The sequence below is a fragment of the Trematomus bernacchii genome, unplaced genomic scaffold, assembly GCF_902827165.1.
Source record: "Trematomus bernacchii unplaced genomic scaffold, fTreBer1.1, whole genome shotgun sequence".
Classification (NCBI taxonomy): Eukaryota; Metazoa; Chordata; class Actinopteri; order Perciformes; family Nototheniidae; genus Trematomus; species Trematomus bernacchii.
In genome coordinates, this window is record NW_022988043.1 from 6224666 (window position 1) to 6248494 (window position 23829).

At 38.8% G+C, this 23829-nt stretch overlaps 1 protein-coding gene across 2 annotated transcripts in view; it reads right to left on the minus strand.

Annotated features, from left to right (window-relative positions):
• pdlim5a (PDZ and LIM domain 5a) overlaps positions 1–12889 on the minus strand; it is a 62867-nt gene extending 49978 nt beyond the window's left edge. For both annotated transcript variants that reach the window (XM_034118767.1, XM_034118768.1), the window contains exons 1-2: positions 12777–12889; positions 12076–12331 (exon numbers count right to left, since the gene is read on the minus strand). In XM_034118767.1, coding sequence (XP_033974658.1) covers positions 12076–12171 — 96 coding nt within the window. In that variant the 5' untranslated portion in view covers positions 12172–12331; positions 12777–12889. The remainder of the gene's footprint in view (positions 1–12075; positions 12332–12776) is intronic.
• Positions 12890–23829: the final 10940 nt, after the last annotated feature.

A 23829-nucleotide genomic window follows, 5' to 3' on the forward strand; every position in this document is an offset into this window, starting at 1 on the left:
ATGTATCACTATTATGTTTTTAATTTAGAAAAAAATCATATAAGGTGACTTTTGTGTTCGTTTGTGCGATTGAAATGTCTTACTTGAAGTACTGTTTTAGTATCTGTCAATGTATTTTGTTGTGTTACTGTCTTTACATCACCGTCACCATCACAGAGAAGGCAATACATTGTGGCAGCATGTGTTGTATAAACCAGAGCCATTCCTATCAGTCGGCTCAGGAGGACTGTGACACATTTGGAAATGTGCGTCGGACGTTACACACTACATCTCTTTTCCTTTTCCTATGACGCAAATGGACTGTATCTAAGACCAATGTGAAGGTATTATTACAACACATGTCTATATAACAATTATTGATATCACATTCATTTTATAACAATTTGGATCAGTGACTTTGTATTATATTATTCATTTATGACAAGTCCTTCAAGAACAAGAGGAATCTGCAGCTGTGATTCTGACCATTCTTGGTCACACACAAGGTCCAAGTTTGTCCAAAGAAGAGTGAGGTCATTTGTTTCTTTTGACAGAGTGAACAAGGACCACACAGGACACTTCACTGGACACACACATGCACACAAACCACTTTTGGGGTAGCTATTTGTACAGTATGAAGTGGCTCTTACTCTTGACAGCCATATATCACTCCTAGAGCAGCTTTTTAATCTGGGGCCTCAATAAATCTGTTTTTGCTGAATGAGGGACGGCAAGGATGATAAAGTGTAATGTGGGTTCGGTCCTCTTTGGTGTGTAACATCCTCCTACAGTATGTGTCTGTGTCCTCTGCCTCTATCTTTGTCTTTCAGTCACACACACACACACACCAACACACACAAAGACAGACAGACACAGGCCGGGCTAATAAAAGAGGCTCTGCACTCGGATTAGTGTTAAGTCTCTGCGGCCCCAACCTTTTATAGTCATATTAGCCCAACACACGCAACATCACTCACCACCACTCACAACCAAAGAGGGCAGGAAGAAGAGAGTAATGAGGGATCGACTTGACACTGATTAGAATAGCGTGGATGTAAGGGAAGGAAAAGAGAGAGAAAGGAGAAAAACGTCTCCTGCTGAATCTGTGGGCTCTTTCTTCTATGCATTATTGAGGGGTGTGTTCATACCAACCACTTTGGCACTGTTATGGACCAAACACTCATCACAAAATGTTCTATTATATGTTCTACCCCAATTAGTACTCTGTTTCTGCCCCCCACACACAACCGCTACATCTCTCTCTCAAAAACACTTACCCAAACTCTGCTTCTCTCTGTAGTAACCTACAACTACACCAGAAAATAGTCTATACAACATAAAGAGAATAGAAATGTTTAAGTCTAAATAAATTGTTCATGATGGCAGGAAACCAGAAATGTTTAAAAAAAAAACATTTGTTTTCAATAACTACGTTTAAAAAGATTTCAGAGATCTAAGTAGTTTCAATTTTCACATGAAAGAGAGTGCAACAAGTCATTGAGATAATCAGAAACAGAAATCTAAATAATCTGTCCATGCAACAAGCCAGGCACTTCAAGGTTCCCAGGGTGTTTGATTTATGGCTCTGTTTCTTTGGCCATGACAGAAAACAGCAGCTTTAACACTACGCACTTATCCGCAGGAGACCGTAATACAAAATATGTATGTACTTTCCTAGTGTTCTATGAAGCACAACCTCTGACAGCAGCTGAGATCAGCTCCAAATCTGCAGGGACATTAACAACAGAGCCCCCATCACAAATACCCTGGCCGTGAAACAACAACAAAATATGACTGAAGCAAATAAACAGTTTTGCTAACGCTCAATTGTCAATACGAACAGAATATTTGCAATTCAATTAATCGGATGGTCAGAACCAAATCAAATGACAAAAAATATGATCTGTAATTTTTCCTTAACAACTTTTTATTATCTGATGAACCTATATTCAGGGTCTGCTAGACGAAGCTAACAATGGCAACTTTACAAGAGCATAATAAAGTGTGTTGTTTATATATGTATGTTTGATGCAGCTCTAACTCATTTTTTACAACTTCTAATAGCTGGCTTTTACATGCTTTCTTTATAACATGCCTAATATTCTGCATTTTCAAACGACACTACCTTTGTTTAAAACAGACTCCTGTCTTATTATATATTCATGTAAAAGATAAAGAGTCAATATTCTTGTCATCACACTCAAAAGCAAGGGAAAACACATGCAGTGTGTTAAAGCCTTCACTGATGAACCTTCTAGCAAAGTTTTTAACACACTGATTTAAGTGCTAGGAAAATGTAAAGCACTTCCAACACATCAGAAAAGTCTAGCTGGAGTGCTGAAACATTGTCAGGTTTGAGCATAGACTGAACAGCTTGAGTGCTTTGAACAATGCCTACTTTCAGCACAAGAAGTGACAGAAATGACAGGTTTGGTTAACATCGCACTACGATTGAAACGCTGAGAGCAGAGACACACATACCCAAAAATTGCCCCTTGTAATTCAACATTCAAAAAAGCGGATTCCATATGCCAGCCTTCAGAATTATTTATTTACTCAGGCTGGACATCCAGCAGGATATATTTCAGTGTGATCCTACATGAAACAAATGTTTTTATTTAAAATAAAGGCAGCTTAGGGGCTCAAATCTCACGAAGAAAAACTAAAAAACTAAATAAATGAATATGAATAAAGAAATTGAGTTTGAAGGGTACGAGACAGACTGGAAGAAATATAGAGGTGAGGGAGATATACAGTATAAGGGAGGTAGAGAGATAGAGACGGGAAAAAGTTATAACAGAGAAAGGGAAGGATTAAGAAAGTGCAGGAGACAGAAGCTCGGGCAGACATCTCGTCTGTATGATCCATCAGTCACACATGTTAAACTGTGTTAGGCAACGTTTCACTTTTACGCTCCTGAAGGAGGTAAATCATGCAGTTTTGGCAACTGCATTGTAGAAATGCCTGAAACAGGACCTAGTGATTATGTGATAAAATCCACTGGTCTTTTTGTAACTGTTATAAAGAGTCTGATGCTGGCACTTTGCTATAAAGTCAAAAGTTACATTTATGAAACTGATGATCAGATCCAAAACTCCATGTATGAAGTATGAGTAATCCTAAAACGATGCACTAATGTAATGGATAAATAATACAATAGAGACTGTGGACAGAGTAGCGCTTCAACTGGGAGTAAGAATCAATTGAATGTAATACAGCGAGTTTGTAAAGGGCTACCTCAGCCCTCTAACATGATATGGTTGGTGTGTGTTTGCACATGTACCCATGTATGCACATGCATTATGCTGGCACACACACACACACACTTTCAATCTGATGAAAGCTTTTGAAAATAACTGTTTCTTTCCCTAAAGCTGTTTGTGCACCCGGGTCTAATAATCGCAGCCTGACTGTACTGTATGTTATTGCTAGAGACCTTAATAAGAAAAAGCTATATCGGATTGAGTTCACATAGATAGCTCTCTGCAGCTACAGCTGCCAAAACCACAAAAACATATTGTACACATTAAACATAAAGCTTTGAAAAAACCATTGAGAAAATGGCCAATCATTTTGCCATACTTACAAAAAGCCTCCAGATTAAAGTAAAATCCACCTCTGATACAAGCTGATAAGAATTATTAGGATTTACCTGATATCTCCTGAAAGTCAAATGGGTTTTTAAAAGTAATTTTAACAATGATAAAGATAATGTGGTACAGAGCGCTGCAGCTTCAGCAAAGTGTGTCTATCCTTTATTCAGTAAAGCAGAAGCTGAGTGCACATGTTTAAAGGTTCCCCGTGGATTTTGTCTTGTTAATATGTTTCTGTTTACACTTAGCGTTACTCACCGAAACATTTTGTGTGTATCTGTCATGCAAATGCTTTTCCTTCCTCAAAAAACATTTACAGAACACATTTTTCATCCAAGTTAACTTGTTGCTAGCAGTATTCTTCTTCCCTGCTTTTAATGGGATGTTTCTGAATTACTCGCCTTTGAATGCCACCTGTAGATCAGTAGAGTTGTGTGACATAATTGGCAAGAAAGATCAGTGTAAAACAGCAGGAGACTCGCTCGCAACAACATTGCTGCATATGGCAATACCAAGGGTCAAAAACTCTACAAGATGTCTTTCAGGAAAAAGAAGATCAGTGTAAAAGTATAGTAGACAGGTCAAGGAAAACATTTTACAAAATGAACTCTCGACACTCTGTCCCAATATACCTGCTGGATATCATTAAACAAACATGAGTTTCACTGTATTCAAAACTGATGGGTTGATGTTTCCTTGACATGGGCATTTACATGGAAATAAAGTTAACGTATGTAACAGAAGGCTATATTGTAAAACTACACACAGGACTAGTATCAACAAACCCACAAGACATTATTTCATGCTGTAAAAACTCCCTGCACTTTGGTAAACTGGAAGCGAACAAGCCAGCATTCACAGCTACAGTCAATGATGTGTTTGTCATGGCGCTGGGGGACTAAGCATTGGCAGCGCTGGAACACACACTCAGGAATATATTACACAAGTCTGGATTGTTCTTATTCCATATGAACACACAGTGTGCGTCATCTGCAGCACACACTTATAGAGGCTGTAATTAATCCAAAATGGTGGTTGTAAGTTTCAGATTGTATCGTACTGTTTAACTTGTTTATAATATATGTGGAATGCTATGGTCAACATCTGAAAAGAGAAACCTTGCCAGAAAACATTAAAATGAGTTAGAGTAGCAATTATTTCCCTATATTGTGAAGAAATGATGTGAGTGTTATTACTCAGTACGCTTTAAATCAAGTTGCTCAGAGGGGGATAACATTTGTCCAGACACTCAGAATGAAACCGGCCTGAATGTTTAGGAGTGACTGAGTATCGAGGGGTTTCTGGTCACAGTGGCAGTTGAACAATTAGAAATTAGAAACCTAATTGCAAACACAGAAGAGCATGCAGGGTCCTTAAGTGGACATACCGTACCACGCATTTTAAAATCCTACTACAAAATGTTTCAATGTTTTCATTTTCAGAAAATAAACATATTCCTGTCTGAAAAGCTCTGTTTTAGCACCTCTTTCTTTAACACCCCATCCCAAAAATGCCTTTCTGCTCTGAATGGATTGCAAGAAAAGCTTTAGCAAAGGTCTCAAGACCATGTTTTTTGACCAAACAAAATGGAATATGGGGATAAATGTGTTGGTAGGCACTAATGATACACAAATGTATGCACATAAGTAATACAAAATGTGAACATTTTTCAAGATAATTCTGCTTTTAAAGAAGCCACTCAGTTAACCAAAACAACGGGAAGTAACATGAACCTAGCTTTGTCTTCTATTCTGCCTGAGAAGAATAGAGCGACTGAAAAAATAACTGAACAACAAATCATACATAGCCTAAAAGCCTAAGAGGAAAGTGGATAGCTACAGCTGTTTTCCTTCGATTGATCTCCCAACCCACAGCCACAAGTGTATTTCTATCTATCAGTCTTGGTAGTGAACCAATGTTATTATGACTAAACATGATACTAGCCTTGAGACCGGTATTCTGAGAGGAAGGCAGACGAGACATGGCCGGATAAGCAGCTACCTTGGAAAATACATTATAGCCGCATTAAACAATAGGGTATTCAAGTCTCTTCATTGTAAATCCACTGCAGTGCATGTTATGACCTGGCCGTGCTTGTCTTCTTGGGTTATAAAAGTTTTCTGGCCTCAAATTATTCTGTTCATTCCAGTTACACTAAAGAAGCATCCTCCAAAGACATATTTTAAGGATTTATTTTTTTCTTTGTATTTTATTGGTATTTCCTTCAATCGGCCACTAAATCCTTCATGAAGTTTGTTTAATAAAAAACATTTATGGTGTTATTTTCATTTTCCTACATTGGTATGTGTGACACTCATAGAGCTTTTTATGGATTAGTCTGTCCATTACTGGTGAAGACAGAAAGTGAGGTCACCATTAGGACCAGATAACTGTCAACATGCAAAATGAAGGATAGGGTGTGTTTTCAAATAGTCATCCCCCTCTTTTCTCCCAACTCATTACTGCTATTATGGTGCAAAGCGACCTCACTAATGCTTTTAAAAGACGATTAACAAAAGATGTGTGACAACATGCTTTATTGTGTCATACAAAATGCCACAATAAAGCACATTTTTGAACGACAAACACACATTTCAAGAAATCAAAGATTAATTATCGCGCTGCCGTGAACACAGAAAAGTCTACATTGTGCTACATTCTCTAAACAAAAGTATGTGCCAATAATCAACAAAAAAGACAGCACTGACAGAATGATTTGTGGGAGAGGAAACGATAAGTTGTTGATTCTGGCTCTGGGGCTATTTAACTACGATGCTAGATACTCACAGTGAAGCATGGGACTTGTTATATTAAGATAGATTTAAGTATTATTAAGTCATAAGGGGTTGCTGTCAACTGGCTCTGGTAGTCTGGTATGAAAGGTCAAAGCCCAAAGATTGTAGCGCAGGTTTGAGAACTGAGACTGCAGTAATGCTCATGTTAGAATTGGAACTGTAAGAGGAGGAGAGGCAGAGAAAAAAGACAAGAGTGTATAGAAGGATTCAGTCTTGAAACAGACCAATCATTGTGGTCAGTTGTTATCATCGCCTGTGGAAGCGTCTGTGGCGAGGCAGAAGGCAGAAACCGCTGATGCAGTTCCAGGAACTGCATTATTCCACAAAAAGGTTTTCATATAGATTATCTGTCCAGTGCTATTGCTGAAGTCAAAGCAGAAACTTCATTGCGTGTAATTAGCAATTCAGCAAAACCAGTGTTAAATCTTAACATCGACGTTTCTCTATGGAGTTCAAGAAGGAGGATTGATTAAGTGGTGACATACAGCAGCATAAATACGGACTAGGCATGGAACTAACGCGTCTTTAAACCTTAACAACAGAATATATTTTTAACCTTCAAAACAATATATATTACCGTTGAATAGAGAGTACCAGTGACAGACACATGGTTAATGTTGTAATTGAATCAAAACTATTTGATTAGGTTTAGGCAAGAATTATACTTTAGGCAACAAAACAATTAAATTAAATATCTGGGTTTGGTTTATAATATGTACGGTTGGAGCGCCTTTTAAGCCAAATGGTTACAGCTGAATCCATACATGTCCTTGATTTGTTTCCAGCTTTGGGACCTTTGTTGCGTGTTGACATACATATATTTTCCCATTTATTTGCTGTCATCTGACAAATGAAAACAACAGTTTAAAACAAATGACTTTTTAAAAAACTATTTGTAATGCAACTTAGGTAACGGAAGTAAGTTAAGTAAATTGTGCAATTTAACATAATAGTGCATTGTGCAATTTGCATTCAAAAGTTAAATAAGTCAAAATTGTCTTTAAGTTTCATACAAGAGACAACAGCTGTCTCCCCCTCGCTCCGATCATAATTACAACAGGCACTAAAGATACCACCAAACAATCAAATATTAAATAATCGAGTACCTTGTAGATGGCCTATACAGCCTTTCTTGTAGTGGATAGTCTGCATAGAACTAAAGGGAATGTGATTACAATTCTCATTAAATGTATATATGTTTTACTGTTATGTACATATACTTATATTTGATTCAAACAACAGTAAAAAGGAGAGATAATTAGATTCTCAACATAGATAATGTCAAATATAAGTGATCTATTCTTGCATAATGATGGCGTTTGTACTTGGAATCTCTGAAATAATAATAATAGCTTGGATTTATATAGCGCCTTTCATGAGACCCAAGGTCGCTTTACAGAGAAGTAAGCAAAATAAGCAAAAGCTTTAATGATTAACATTCAACCAAGACCAAGGAGCTCTAAGTCAGGGGTACAGATCCAAGACCAGTTTGTCTCGTGAGTGGGTACCGTCAGGGGAGCTGACCTGTAGAAAGATGGATCTATTTGCAGAAGCCTAATGCACATGCTCCCCTGTGTTGCTGTCCGCTAAATTATTTTAGAAATGGTTCCTGTAAATGGGCTGCCCTCAGAAAGGTTTAAAAATGGATTCACTCTGTTGTAAATTTAACTATAAAGGGCAGCTATTCTTGGAAATGCTTTGATCCGTTAAACATTTATTGGATTTCACAACAAATGGTTTAAAAGGGGATTAACTGTGCCTGGAGTGCTTCTACATTCTATTTCTTTAAAACCGGTTCATATCCATTAAATGGTTGCTTCACTAAAAGGCAAGACATTAAGATAGTGGTACTTGTAGTCAATATAGAGTCAATAGTCTAGTACAGATTACTTTCCATTACTGTCTTAAAGCTTATCATCAGCCACTTGTCACTTATAACACCAGCATTCATACTCAGCTGTTTTGCTGTGCATCACAATGACTATGTATTACATTATGTTGAAACCCCTGCTCAACTAATGCAGGATATATGTTCAAAGTGCTGAAGGCCATCATTAAAAATACTTGAGGAGAACTTAGCAACCCCACTCTGTCACACTGCCGCCGTCTCTTACTGAAATATTTTCCTTTCTTCTCAAAATATCTCCTTTTATGGACTGTGTCAAACTGAGATGCCGTGGTAAAATGTTTCATTGGCACTTTGGCAACACTGTTTTTCTACACCGTAAAATAAAAGAAGAGGTGAGGAAAACAGCAGTTACTGGGCAGATAAATCTGGACCTACAGTTGTGGTTACACCTACACCAACCCAATGATGCAATACCGGTACAATGTGATAATAATACCATGGCTACAAAAACGAAACACACAGTATATCCACATACGTAAAGAGCTTAGCAACAGCAGCTGTTAGGGTTAGTGTGTGGTTTGGCAGTAGTAGCTGCGTTTCCTTAATAACCCTTTCTCAGAACAAACTCTATGGTTGGACTGGCAGAGAGCGATGGGTCTCAAACACAACAGAAACCACACAGTGTATATTGGCATATGTGCCAGTTCCATTATTTAACCTTAAACTGGATTAATTAGGCCGGCTGGAAATAGTGTTGGGTTAGATTCTTGTATGTAGACTTTAATCCATATTGTTTTCTGAGGAGTGAGTCATATCTTACATAAGACCCTAATTAAATAGAGAGAAAGAGAGAGAAGAGAGAGAGAAAAAGAGAAAGAGACAAATAGGAAGGTATAACATATGAGGTACGGTGAGAATGAGGGGGGTAGATAGAAAGCTCTAGATAGATGACCTGTTGAGTGATATCATATGTTTGCGTCACATAGACTATTTTCATTTTCATTTAATCGTTTATTTAGGAGGGACACATTAATGAACAATTAAAACAAAAAAATGTAAATAGTGTAAATATGCCGGATTTTAGCTTGGAGCTAATTTCCATCCGCAGTCCCTCACATAAAACATTTAAGAACATGACAATTATACACATAGCAAAAACAAATACATGATATGCAAAAAGTGCAAAAGAGCAAGACTATGTGTCATCAGCCCTTAAGAAACCCCTTTCTGTAAACAGCTTCCTTCCTATGTACTGCATAATCACCTTACATCACTCACTTATTCCAGCTTTCCATCTCTCCCTGTTCTCTGCTAATATACATTTCTTTCTCCGCTAAGTTAACCACAGTTTTAACAATGGCCACCCTTTGGTGAGTTAAAGTTTTCCCAAAGATGCACTGATGTTCTGCTTTACATTACTCTCTATAAAAGTTGCTTGCGATACAAAAAGCTTTAGTCCACATATACCTCATCAAATGGCGTTTTGCAACTTGTACACTCCAAACTAAATATGGAGATGAAGACAAGGGCAGAATATCTGTGTTGGTTTCATTGACCTAAAGTTTTTGTTTACACCTTTTATTTCACAAAAATGTGACCAGTTTCTGAGAATGTCCTTTATTCCCCGTTTCACATTTGTCTAATTTATTGAAAAATAATCACTAGTTGGAGCTGCAATTTTTAGACTTGACCTGAACCAAATCTGCAAACTATAAAAGCATACTCATAAGTCATATTATCCTTATCCCTATACTTATGGTAGATATTATGGTCTCAAGTAAATTTAGTATATCAACACTAAAAACTGCACCAGCAGTTACTCACACTCTTGCCAACATCTTGAAACTTCAAACCTTATAACTGTCATTGTGATACTGCAGTAAAGGCCTGAGTGGGCTACTGAGACGATTCTAGTTTAGTTACTGCCAACTTCACTGGGAATAAAAAAACTTCCACTGACCTACATCACAATTTATTTCCATTTTTTTAGTTATATCTGGGTTCTTCCTAACAGGAAGTCTTTGGAATAATATGTTTGTAATGCAGAATATTGTTCTCAAATTTTGATATTTCAGCATCCACATTATGGATGTACTGTATATGAAGTGTTTCTTTTGAAAACTTTTACCTCATATCTTAATTTTTTCTTTACCTGTCCTCAGTTTTTTTCTGTCAGTTGCACAAATAGTGTCTTCCATCATTTTAACTGCATGAGCACAATCCCAGACGCAGACACGCAGACACACACACAAGCACACAACAGTGGTAAAAGTTCACATGGCTTCGGTTAGTGGGAAATGTATCACATCCAAAGTAATAACACAAACATGGCAACCCAATGCGGCCCCCAGGGGGATTGGCACAGGACCTGGCAAGCCATTTATCATCAGGCTTATGTTGCCATATGTGTGTTCACTGCCAGTTTTAGTGATGTGTGTGTGGACGCATGTGCACTTCATGAGTGTAGGTTGGTGCAGTGCAATTAGCTGGACTGAGTTTTGCGTGTGCCATAAAAGCTGCACTCTCCAAAGCAGAACAGAACAGAAGGGTAATACGTTTCAGAATTATACTTTAGTTAATGCAATAAAGGATATTCTATTTGTGTGTAGGCTTGAAGAGTAACAGATTACATGTAACTGGAATACGTAAACAGAATACAAAGAGAAGTTAACAGTATTCCCTTACCGTTTCATAAAAAATACGTTATCAGATTACTGTTACATTTAAAAAATGTATGATTACTAGCAGGATTACAATGTTTCTTAAAAACAAAAACATATTAACATAAGGAGCATTTTGTTTTGTTTTCTTTGTAAGCTGTACTGTTCTGTAGGCTAATACTTTAAGTGTGAATATATACGCCTACTGCCTGAATTTACTTTATGGTTTTCTTCTTATTAGTTGTTTAATTATTATTATTCAGTAGGGGAACATACTGTTTATGTTCATACAATTGTGTGTGTGAGCTTAACTGTATGTATTAAACTAAAATGGAGCATTTTCTGTTTGCTCTGATTTTATTTTTATTTTTAAACTATAGTATGTATTACTGCACTGTGATTCATGTGTTGTGCACTCATTGTTGGTGTAAAGAATAATCCCTGATTTACTTAATGAAAGGCAGGTTTTCAGGAAACATTTTTGATACATAATACACTAAAGTCATATCTTATTGATATTCCTTTTCTCTTATATTTATTTTTGATATGAGGTCATCAAAAGGTAATGGAAAGTAATCAGGTTACATTACTTTTATATTTTGATACTCAAATGAGGTTACTGATTACTTTTTTTTTTGTACAGGTAAAAAGGAATACATTTATATGTAACCCTCCCAGCCCTGATTGAGTTACTTGTAATATGTGAATGACCAGCTGGCTGGGAGTTCATGTTAAGAGTAGACACTGAAAGGCACAAAAACCAAGGGACCATCAAGTTTCTGAGGGACTGAAGCCAAGATTTGTGCGCCAAAATGTGGATGCAGCACTTTTTCTACAGACACTTAAATGTGAAGTGGAATGCGTGGAGAGTGAGAAAAGGTTTCCTGTGTGGTCGATACATGACGGATGGCATATCATTCAGCTATCACACGAGTGGTGGTTGCAAGCTGGTGAAACGATGGAGAAAGATGGGAGAAAAAGAGCGGAAGGATAGAATCAAAGGTATCAGTTTTCATCTTTTTAATCACTAATAGGCCATGGGGCTTTGCTGGGATGCCATTCTGCAGCTGCACTGTGATAAACAAGTGTGGAGATAAAACAGGGACATGGCATAGGGGCTTAGTAGATACAACTAAAAGAAAAGTGTGTTGGAGTGTGGACCTATCATCATGTGTGTGCATACTGTAATTAAGTCTTACCCTGGAGATGGTGAGGGGCATGCTGAAGTCCTTCCCTCCCTGCAGCCTGAAGCCCCAGGGGGCGGGGCCTAAGAGAGTGACGCTGTTGCTGCTCATGGTCTGCTTGGATGATGTCAAATGCGTTGATATCACTGACAAGTGATGATGTTGACGGCAGGAAAATATGTTGCAGATCAGGTGACAAAGATGATGTCAGTGTGTCTTGATGATAGGTAAGAATTTGGCAAGGATTCCCTTTAGGACGTTGTTCCCAGATCTGAAGCGAGATATGAAAGAAAACAATACATTAAATATGTTATTGAAGGGTTACATAAGACAATTGAAGCTTAAATAAATATTCTTGTGTGATGGCAAGAGGGGTTATGAGGGTGGTGGAGACAATAATAAAACAAGACATTTGAGAAAAAAAACATTATTTTAACTTATTCACTTTCATTAACCACACAAAACGTGCACATATACACATTTTTAGTTAAAATTGGATACAAATGTAATTGTGCAACTGGGTGCACATTATTAAGCAGGGTACAATTTAAACACATACACATGAAAACAATAAAAACTGGAGCACTTGAGACTTACAGTAAGATACCCCCAAGCAAAGCCTCAACCAAAGGACCACCACACAGATTACGTTAATATAACTGCAGACCACCTCCTACTGTTTACTGCTATTACAATTGTAAATAAAAAGACTTTACCTCTTTAGTGGAAATTCCAGAGAGGAAAACAAGTCCTTCACAGGCAGGTAGACAATGTAATCCCTAGTTTCCCATGTACTATCCCCTTCCCAGCAAACACACTGTATGTGTGTGAGAGAGGTAGAGAGGGATGCACTGCTCTTATATACTAGCTAATGACAGATGGGAGGGGAAAGGTGGAGGAGGGGAGAGAAGAAGAGGAAGGCGAGAGGGAGAACGGGTCAGGGTTAGGTTGGGAGGAGAGAGGGAGGAGAAAGAGGAGGGGAATCACCCATGGGTGGAGTGAGTGGGACACAGGAGAGGAGGAGAAAAGAGGGAGATGATATCAAGGGGGAGATTAGGGGATAAGGGGGGACAACAGTCAGAAAAAAATGAGGGAGGAAAGACAAAATGGGTGGGGGTTGAAGGGGGGGATTAAGGCAAAGAGTGTGGGAGCACTGCACACGGAGTAAATGACAAAGGGAGGGGAGGGGAGGCACCAGAGAGGGAGAGAGGGGCAGAGGGGCAGAGGAGAGGGGACAGTTTATCTTTCATCTGGATATTTTGGGAACATTGACTCAGTGCAGCAGGCTGCTTCATTTAAGGTGGAACCAGCCGTAACCAGATCGTGACCCGGGACACGTCCCAGAGGCTTTGATTAAAATGTCTCTCAAAGGTTACGTTTGGAGGATACAGTGGGGAGATGGTGATTTGATACAAGCTCAGGATCAACTTGTTCAAGTCCTGTACAGTTGTTGCTGTTTTACTGCGACTGCACTGATGCCCAAACTGAGACACTTCTTCAGTCAAAGCCACAAGGACACATTTTCATTTACTTTAATTTAGCTTCTGTCTGGTATATCATTTGTTTTAAGGTAAATCTTTCAGGGTTTTTTTGTTGTCTCTGATGTGTCATCCCTTGACCACTCTACCAATTAAACAAGCGTTTAACTAACCTGGAACTCAACCTCTTTACATTATGGTACAAACCTGTAAGCAATTTAGTGCAGTATCATTTCCTTCTTGTTTATTTATCAGTTTCCTCATTATTTATGTCCAGACAGCTGGCAGTTCTTCTCCTTCTGTACTTCTGCACTGGCTTTCGTCCATCCCCCCTTTTTGTAGCCCAGACAGATCAATATTGACTTTGTATTTAGACCGACATAGTAGTGGCTCAATCAAACCCTCATCCCATTCTCAATTATTGGCCATGATCCACCTCCACTACATTTTCCATGAAATATCAAAGAGAAGTTGGAGAGCTTGAGAAATAAGTTAGACATGAGCTGAGAGGAGGTGGTTGGAAGATCTTCAAGATAGATAAAACGAGAGATAGAGAGAGGGAAAGTGCACATAGAACTAAGCTGGAGAAACAAGAAGGGTAAAGGAACACTTTTAATAAGATAACATCATGATGGACACATAGTTAGAGAAAGTTAAATCAGAAACATAAACACAGGATGTTCTTCATTAACCTGCTAATAGTCGTTCCCACACTGAATCTAATGCAGACAGTTCACACCATGTTTAACAATAGCAAACTCTGGAAGGAGCACAGTCATTAACCCGGTTTCCTCTGCAGAGCTGAAGGGTGCTTCATTTTTCAATTTTACAGCAAATGTAATTAGAAAATGCACAGTGTTTATTCAAAGCTACAGCACAGATGGTTGCTCATGTCTGTTTTTAAAAGTTTAAACACCTCTTTAAACAGGGGGGTGACATGGATAATAAAGGGGTCTGGATAGCATCGTTTGATGTATGTTGGACACCGTGGGATTTTCTCAGAGCGTCTGCCACTGTAGAAACAAGTATAATGCCAGCGGTCTCTGCTGTTAAATTAATTAAAAACACATTGATGATCAGCTCGACAACAGTTACCACAACATCCTTTCTTTTCTTTTTAGATAAAGTCCCACGTTTAAAATTGTGTACCAAAGTTCAGGAGTATCCAAGGTAAACAGAGAACAACATGAAGTCAGAAGACACAGAAGTCAGACGGCAGACAGATAGATGAGAGCAATCTAGAAAGCAACAGTGCACCATATGAACAGATTGTCCGCACAGAGAGCCCCCCAAAGTGCTTTCTCATTCTTTTTGTGGATTAAAATATGCAAAACGACACACTTGGGTAACATAACATTCAGCTGCTTCACTTCACTATACGCCCGGCCCTATGCTGAGGATTTAGAGCAAATGTGACCTGTTTAAATCAGCTTTAAACAAAATGTTTCACAGATATAAACACTGTGTAGGTCTGATGATGCTCTCTCACACGCCACATATATATTTATATTAAGAGAAACTGCACTTTTGAACTTGAAGGTGTATTTGAGGAGTGGGTGAAAGATGAAAAGGTCCTGTAAAGACAGGTTTTAGATAAGTGTCCACCTCATGAGGATACAAATTAAACATACCTTTAAACATATATTATTTTTGATTCAATCAAAGTATAGAATTACAAATTAATGAATAACTGTAAACTGTTTATGCTTTTTTTCCAGTGTGAGAAGAGTGTGGGTTTTGAGTCCCATGAAGATATCATTTCTAAAATATGGGACCTCCCATGGGCTCACAGGTATATTTTACTACTTTAAAACGTTTGATCAATTGCTTGTAGTATCACAAATGGCCAATTGCCAAAACTGCAACAGAGTGAACAAAGGAGATTTGTGGGCCGCAGGATAATGATATCAAACACTAACAATAGAGAGTGTGCTATAGCTGGAAACCTCAGACACCCTGCCAGTCCTTTGTTCTGTCAAATGGTCTATTCCAGTCCCCATATGCTCACCTCTCCACATGCTTAATGATCACAGCTTAGCCCCCAGCCAAACACACATGCTCACAACAACACACATGCTCTCACGCTCTCACACACACACACACACACACACACACACACACACACACACACACACACACACACACACACACACACACACACACACACACACACACACACACACACACACACACACACACACACACACACACACACGAGGGTTGCAGCATACAGTTCTCTTGTATAAATCATGTGTTTCAGGCCTAAACTGAAGATAACAGCTGTAGTCTGAATAGCATTAATTTTAAATTAGGTTTAAATCCATTCATTTATAAAAGTGCAAAAAACGACAAATAGTAATGATAACTCCCAGTATACTAGTGTTTTTGTATGCTTTGTGCCGACTAGATGTTTGACTTTTCTGTGAACCTGTAATAATATTCTGTAGTTTAAAATGCATAAACTGTGTAGTTAGTAGTGGATGTTATTTTATGTGGGGTTATTTTGCCTTGCAAGTTCACAACAAAGCAATGGCACGGTTATATAAATACCCGATTTAAAAAGACCTTGGGAAGGCAGTTTTGTTTAGTGGAAAATAAGAGTGGAAATGGTAGGTAGTTTCCTGTCTCCTTCAGTTAGACTGATGAACCTAGAGGAAGTGGGCAGTATGCCAGCCTAAACACCCTGAGTGAGAACAAGTCACAGAAGAACAAAACAAGACTCCACTGTCACACAAATGATTCTGTATAGGAACATGACTTTACTGAAACTCACAGGTGTATTCACACTTATCTACAGGTAGACATTTCATTTCAAACCTTTATTTAACCAGATTGTCCCTTGAGATCATAGATCTCTTTTTCAAGGGAGACATACAAACATGTGTAAGGTTGTTTATATTGGTTAGAGTAATTGTCTGGCAGCCATTTAATCAGTCTGACTCCTCCAGACTGATATAAACCCGACTAATCCCTCCCATCTCCTCTCTGTAAATACTGCACAGTTAGGGGTAGGGTTATAGCCTTTTTTGTTCCCAAGGTTTTTGATCGTGATAAACCAGTAATTGTATTCTACCCAGATAAGTTACTTGCCAGATAAGTTATTTGCTTATTTATAACTATTGGAATGCATTCTAATTGTAAGCAGAGACACTCGATGTCCCATTGTTTTGGTCAAAGGATCCAAGTTTTTTTAACTCTTATATTTACATTAAACAGTGGAACAAATGTATTTAACATTTCTAAATAACATTTGGTCTTAATTTGATCCTATATTAAGTATAAGTGAAAACTTGTCTGGAATCCAGAGATGAGCTTACTATCAGAACCATGTATCTCCTTTCTGAGCTCAGTCACTGTTTATATCTGTTTGCTTTCAGTGGAAAATATTCCTCCCTGCTTACCAGCCAAACAAACACACAGGGAGACAGATAGCTCGGCCCAAACGATTGTCCATCCTAAGAGAGATTAACTGAGAGAAATCCGGCTTCACCCGCAGAGACATGAACACACAGGTGCACGCGCGCACACACACACACACACACAGGTGCACGCGCGCACACACACACACACACACACACACACAACACACACACACACACACACACACACACACACACACACACACACACACACACACACACACACACACACAACAGATGTACACTACACAACATTGCTCAATGTTTGAGTCAAGTCTGGGTCAATCAAAGAAAGGAATGTTAAGAGCCAAGTGTAATGTTCCCTCTGAGACAGTACTAAACATTTAACAGAGGCCATCCAGCACTTAAGATCAGCTGCCCTTCATCGTCCACCAACCCATGATTTGAATGCAGAGGAATAAACGATAAACAAAAGTAACTGATCTTTTTTGTAGCACAACCTTTAGTCTTTCATTTTAAAATATAATGAGCCGATTGTTGAACTTTGAACATTCATTCATGCTCCCCGGAGGAACTAGATTGAACAAAGATGACATACACTATCTCCTATTTGGAAATGTTGTCTCAGTCCCATACTGCGGTAAACAAAATCCACCTATTTCAACTTCTATCTTAGCTTGTAGTGTGTGAGACCTGTGTGAGTGTGTGTGCCTGCTCCTAAAAGTGGACAACTTGAGTCATCATCTGTTTTCACCCATGGTCTACTTATTTCTGTTCCATTAGGACGATCTCAGTTTTAGATGTCAGTGAATTTGGCTAAACTACTTTTGAACTCACTGCTGGTTCATCCTCCTCTGCTGCTGTTATAGTGTGACTGATGTTTTGGCTGTCAGCACTGTCAGCAGCACGGCAGGAGATACGTTTCAGCCCTTAGATGAGACTGAAAAAATGAAAAACGTACTTATTCAAGGATGGCACGATGAATACAGCTGTTGCTGAGGTTCTCATTGCAGTATTGGCGACTTTTTTTCCCACAGCTACTTGCAGTTGGAAAAATTAAACAAACTAGTCTGTGAAGAGACAGCTCCAGGAACATCTTCAGGGAAAAAATGAGTAATGAGTGAGTAATCGAATCATTAGAAAGGCTTTTTTGTTGTTGTTGGTGGCATTGGAATAAGCTTTACACAATTCTGGTATGACTGACGTCTTTTGGACCATATCTAGTATAATTTATTTCATACAAAACGGCAAAGTACATATTTTTGTAAATATTGATTGGCATAACAACATGGCGTCAACAACCTGTTTTACAGTGTTTAGTAGTGTACAGGGTATAGTTTGGACAGAGATTTAGACTTGTTTACTTGAGTACTGACTATATCAAAACAATAGTTGTGTTTTTCATCACATTGCCTACAGCTTTCTTGCTTGGGAGTTGGTCATAATCTTTTGTGACATGAGTGCCTCATTCAGACTGCATTCATTATATCAACCCCAGTGTCATGACCCTGGCTGTAGTGGATAATGAATTATGCATGAACGTGAGCTTCCTATCAGTTTGAGGCAAATATGAACCCAGAAGTATAAATAAGACACAGACATGTGCAGTGACATCTGTACCTTTCCAAAAGCTTTACATCCTTTCTCTGCAGACAGCTGCTCTGTAAGAAATGAACACAGGAAATAAAGGGGAAAAGGTGAATAAGGGCAGCTAACAATTACAAAATGGTCGAGAAAATTGAATAGGAGGTGCTAAAGAATTGATGAAAGAAAAATGAATCGCAATTAAACTAAACCTCAACTTATATTAAATGAAGTGCTGTGGTGTGTGTGTGTGTTTGTGTGTGTGCATGACATTGTACGCTTTCCATTGCTGGCCATATATCAGTGACCAGACTCAGAGGCCATTCAGTATTAGCAGGGTCTCAAGGGGACATCAAAGCATCTGCTCTATTCAGGCCTGACCTAAGCATGACCAGACGTCAATACTTCCCCACCCCCCATACACTCTTCCTACACATCTCTCCCTGTTTCTCTTGTGCATGGTTAAACTGTATGTACCCATCTCCCCCATATATTTGTATGCTTTATTCGACTCAATGTAACTGATTTGTACACTCTTCTCTCATCGTCTCGCTCATCTCTCATCTCATCTTTAATTATATGTTTTGCTTGCAATGATAAACCAATAATGATGGCATATTATTTACCTTTTGATATTTTAGAATAGCCCATATCAACTATTTGCAACAACAATTTTAAACAAATACACTAAATATGTAGGCCATCTTAAGAAACTATCAGGGACTGCATGAAAGTGATTGCCACTTAAAAAAAAAAAATGGACCCTTAAAATAAAGCCCATGGGAGGTGTCATGTATCTTGCAGTTGCTACTGTGTTGTGTTTACATAGATATTTGCAAACCAACTAGAATACCACCAAATTAGTGACAATGCCTTGCGTACTTAAGTGGTAAAACACTTGTAAAGAAAGATAATAATTACTAAATGTATCCTAAAAAATGACATTAGGCAGAAAATCCATCACTGTGGGTTAATTGGTAATGTTGTGAAAAGTGACACAGTGGGAATCACAGCTAATGAGGTTTATCGAGCTAGCTGATAACAAAGCAAGCAGCTCTGACCAAATCATTGCAGAGCACCTTAAACTGGCAAGCCCGAAAGGTTGCAGTTCTTCTTGCCATTTGTTTTACCGGCCTCATGACTCATGGTGTGTTGCCGGACTCCATGTTGACTGTTACTTTGGTGCCTGTCATTAAGGACAAAGCGGGCAAGGTAGGGAGCTTGGATAATTATAGACCAATTGCTCTAGCCAGTGTGTTATCCAAAGTCCTGGAAATAATTTTGTTAGATAGATTATGTTCTTATTTATGTACCTCAGATAACCAGTTTGGCTTCAAGGTTAAGCATGGTACTGAGCTATGCATCTATGCTTTGAAGGAAATGGTAGAAACATATAGAAGACAGAATTCCACTGTTCTGATTGGTTTTATTAATGCCTCTAAGGCTTTTGACCGAGTTAACCATCATAAACTGTTTTTAAAATTGAGACAAAGGGGTGTGCCCAACAGTATAATTAGGATCCTGGCTTATTGGTATGCCAACCAGAGCATGCGGATAAAATGGGGGAATGCATTCTCGGCGCCATTTGGTGTTGGTAATGGAGTTCGCCAGGGGGGGCTCCTCTCACCATGCCTTTTTAATATCTATATGAATGATCTATCAGATGATTTAAGTGTCTGTAAAACAGGATGTGTGATTGGCAGTGGCGAGCCGTGAGCTTTATACCTAGGCCCTCTGACCCCCACCCCTTCCCTCGAAAAAAAGAAAAAAAAAGAGTTATTACGTCACAGCGTATACTTCAGCGGAATATCAAAACAACGGCCCAGGGTGCAAAACGCATCAATGACAGCGACCCTCTACCACACAAAACAACACCTGTGAACCCAATTTGTGTTCTTTGACATTGAAAATGATATTGCATTGTGTTTGTTACTTTCGTTGCAGTTGTATTTGTAATAATAATAATAATGTTTTCAAATATTTTTTTTTGGAATATCTTAGGCCCTCACAGAGGGCCTAGAGGGCCCTGACGGCTCGCCACTGGTGATTGGTAATGTGATAGTAAACCATCTTATGTATGCCGATCGATGATTTGGCTATTGTTTCTCCTAGCAGTGCTGGATTTCAACAGTTGCTAAATGTATGTTCTGATTATGGAGTCAAATTTGATGTTAAATACAATGCTAAGAAGAGCGCTGTAATGATCTGCAGAGCAAAAGGGGATAAGAACCTTGGTTTTCCAATATTCTATCTGTCAGGACAGGTGCTGTCTGTTTGCTGTAAAACAAAGTATCTGGGACACATCATTACAGATGAAATGGCTGATGATGATGACATGTATAGACAGCGGCGTGTCTTATACAAGCTAACATGTTGGCTAGAAAATTCACTTGGTGTTCAGATAAGGTTAAGGTGAACCTCTTTAGAGCTTATTGTACTCCTCTCTATACTGCCCCCTTGTGGGTCAAGTTTAAGAAGGCGAGCCTCCAGAAGCTCCAGGTTGCTTATAATGATTGTTTGCGTATACTGCTTAGAAAACCAAGGTGGTGCAGTGCAAGTGAAATGTTTTGTAATGCACGAGTCAACACGTTCCATGCTCTCTTGGCAAATCTGATGTACAAATTCATCTGTCGATTGAATGTTTCTCATAACCAGGGCCGTCCCTCCCTACAGGCCGATCATGCAGGCTGCATGGGGCCTCACATTGCGCAGGGGGCCTCGCGCAGGGGACCTCGGCTTATGAGCTCGGCTTGTGCGCAGCTCTCAGCGCAGTTCTCAGCGCAGTTCTCAGCGCAATTCTCCATGCACCCCCCCGCTGACACGCGAGAGTGAGAGGTGACAAGGGGAGCACGTCTGTAACCCGACACCGTTACAATGAATCGACATCTGACCAATCACGGCTTTGATACGGCCACTAGTGCAGGTGAAGAGATGTCGGCGAAAAGACAGTTTCAGTCCGGCGCAAGCAAGAGGAAAGAAATAAAAAAAACATGAAGAAACTAGAGCATCACTCGAAGGTGGGTTATTGTATGAGTCAAATGTACAACTTGCTAATGTTGTATAAGTCAAATGTCAAACTTTTACCAATTGCCATATTAAAACATCAGCTGCAATTCTTGACATGAAGAAGGCAGTCTCTGCATAGCATATAGGCTAATGGAGATGCAGTTATTTCCAGCATTCTTTATTTACCATTCATTAAAGTATGTTATGCCTTTTATCTGCTAATGTACAGGAGGAAGAGTGATACGCTTTCTGTCTAATTGGCTTACATAACAGTTAAAGTTTACAGCCTAAAAAACATGGAGCATTTTTTCCCCTTTTATTCATTTTTATGTCAATTTGCACATTTCATGGTGATGCTCAGCCTCTCCCCTTAACTCCTAACAGTCATCATCATGTCAACCACAACACAGAGAAATACTGATAGAAATGTGTGTGTAGTTGTTGATACATTGCTGACAGAGGGAACTACATTTGAATACAGATTTAAGAAATATTAGTTTTTGAGCATGTCATAAGCATGTTTTGTCTTGACTATATTACAACTATATTATAATAAAATATAGAATTTGTATTATTGAATTGATTATGATTATTATTAGTAGAAGTAGTTTATTTGCATTAATTATATTTTAATCTTTTTGAGGCTAGTATTTGGCAGGAAATGCAGACGTATTCACCTGTAAATGCATACTGAACGACATACATGCACATTTACCATTTGCCTCACTGTACAAAAAAGTAACTGTGTTGATAATAATAATAATAAACAGGAATTATATTTGCAAAGTACTTTGTTTCCCAAAACATTTTTTTCACTCCTGTCGGTGGGGCGGGGGCTCATCTCACAATGTCGCTTGGGGCCCCAAATTGGCCAGGGACGGCCCTGCTCATAACTCTGTCATTATGCTGCTTTCAAATCCGTGTCTCAGTGATGTACGATACCAGTCACCTCTGACTGTGGAAACATTGTTATAATAACTGCCTTTTTAAATTTATATTTGAGTGTTGTATGTCTTTTAATAATGGACCAAGAGTCTCTTCAATAAAAGCTGATGATGATTAAGCACGTGTTTCCTACTCACCGTGTCGCTGTGCCTCGCCCCTGCTTCTGTACACTAGTGGGTCCTTCCCGATGTCCTGGGATTACAGTTTATTAAACCTCCGCCGCCATTTATTGAGCTCTTTGTGTCATAGGTCCGTCAGTAATGGAGACACGTCATTACGCATTCAGCAGGATAGTGGGTCAACCTAACACAATTCATTTATCCTGATTGCAAAAGTATTTGTTACTAATTATTATGAAGACAGAAACCCCTTTAGAGGAAATAGTTCACTAAAAAGGGACGCAACTTCTGTGACCACTTGTATACAATAATTTAAGCGTAGGCCTACACTATGCGGAATCTACTTTAATGTATTAATACTCAAAGGAATGGTTCTGCTTTTACCACACATCCGTCTGTCACAGAATTGTTGGGTTCAAGAAAGAAAATGCACTGGAAATAATCCTAACGTTTTGTTGACCGGCAGCCTTCGACCTCATATGTTATCAGGCTATCAATGACATCAGATTTAGCAACAGCATGAGGCCTGCAGTTTAAAACAATTTCAAACTATGAGCTCAAAACTGTGTATGATTTTACAGCCATCTAGTGGCCATTTATAGTTATTACATATGGAGAGAGATAAGATAAGATAGGACTTTATTCATCCCGAAGGAAATTGTTGTGCCAGAGTTACAAAAATACAATAAACACAGCAGCACAATAATAATAAAACTGTATTTATATTGCACATATTAACACCTTATCCTGCATCCATTGTAAGTGATAGAATGAAACAAATGACATTTAGAGTACTCAAGAATTGTACAAACTTGAGGTAATTGTCGTTACTTAACTTGAGATTTTTCATGTTTCCAATTTGGTATCTCAAAGGCAAGGACAGGGGAGGTACAGGTAGGCAGAGTGGGTACATTAAGGGGTCCAGGAACAAAAACAAGTTGAAGCATACAGAGTTCCCTGCAAAGAGGCTAGAAAGACAAGTCATGATGCAACAATGCCAATCTGGCAAGAGCAAGGTGAAGAGGGGCTGGTATAAATACTGTTGGGGTAATTGGGGAAAGAGGTAGGAAGGATACAGGAGTCAGGTGACTGAGTCATGTGACTGAGACCATTGGTTCTGAGGGCATCTGGTGGGTGGATGGAAAATGGCAGGTATGCAGAGTTCAGAAAACACATTGGGTCCTGAGAAGTGGCTAAATATAGGGACAGAGATGTCGAATAGGGCAGAATAAACACCAATAAGGTAGACGTGACGGA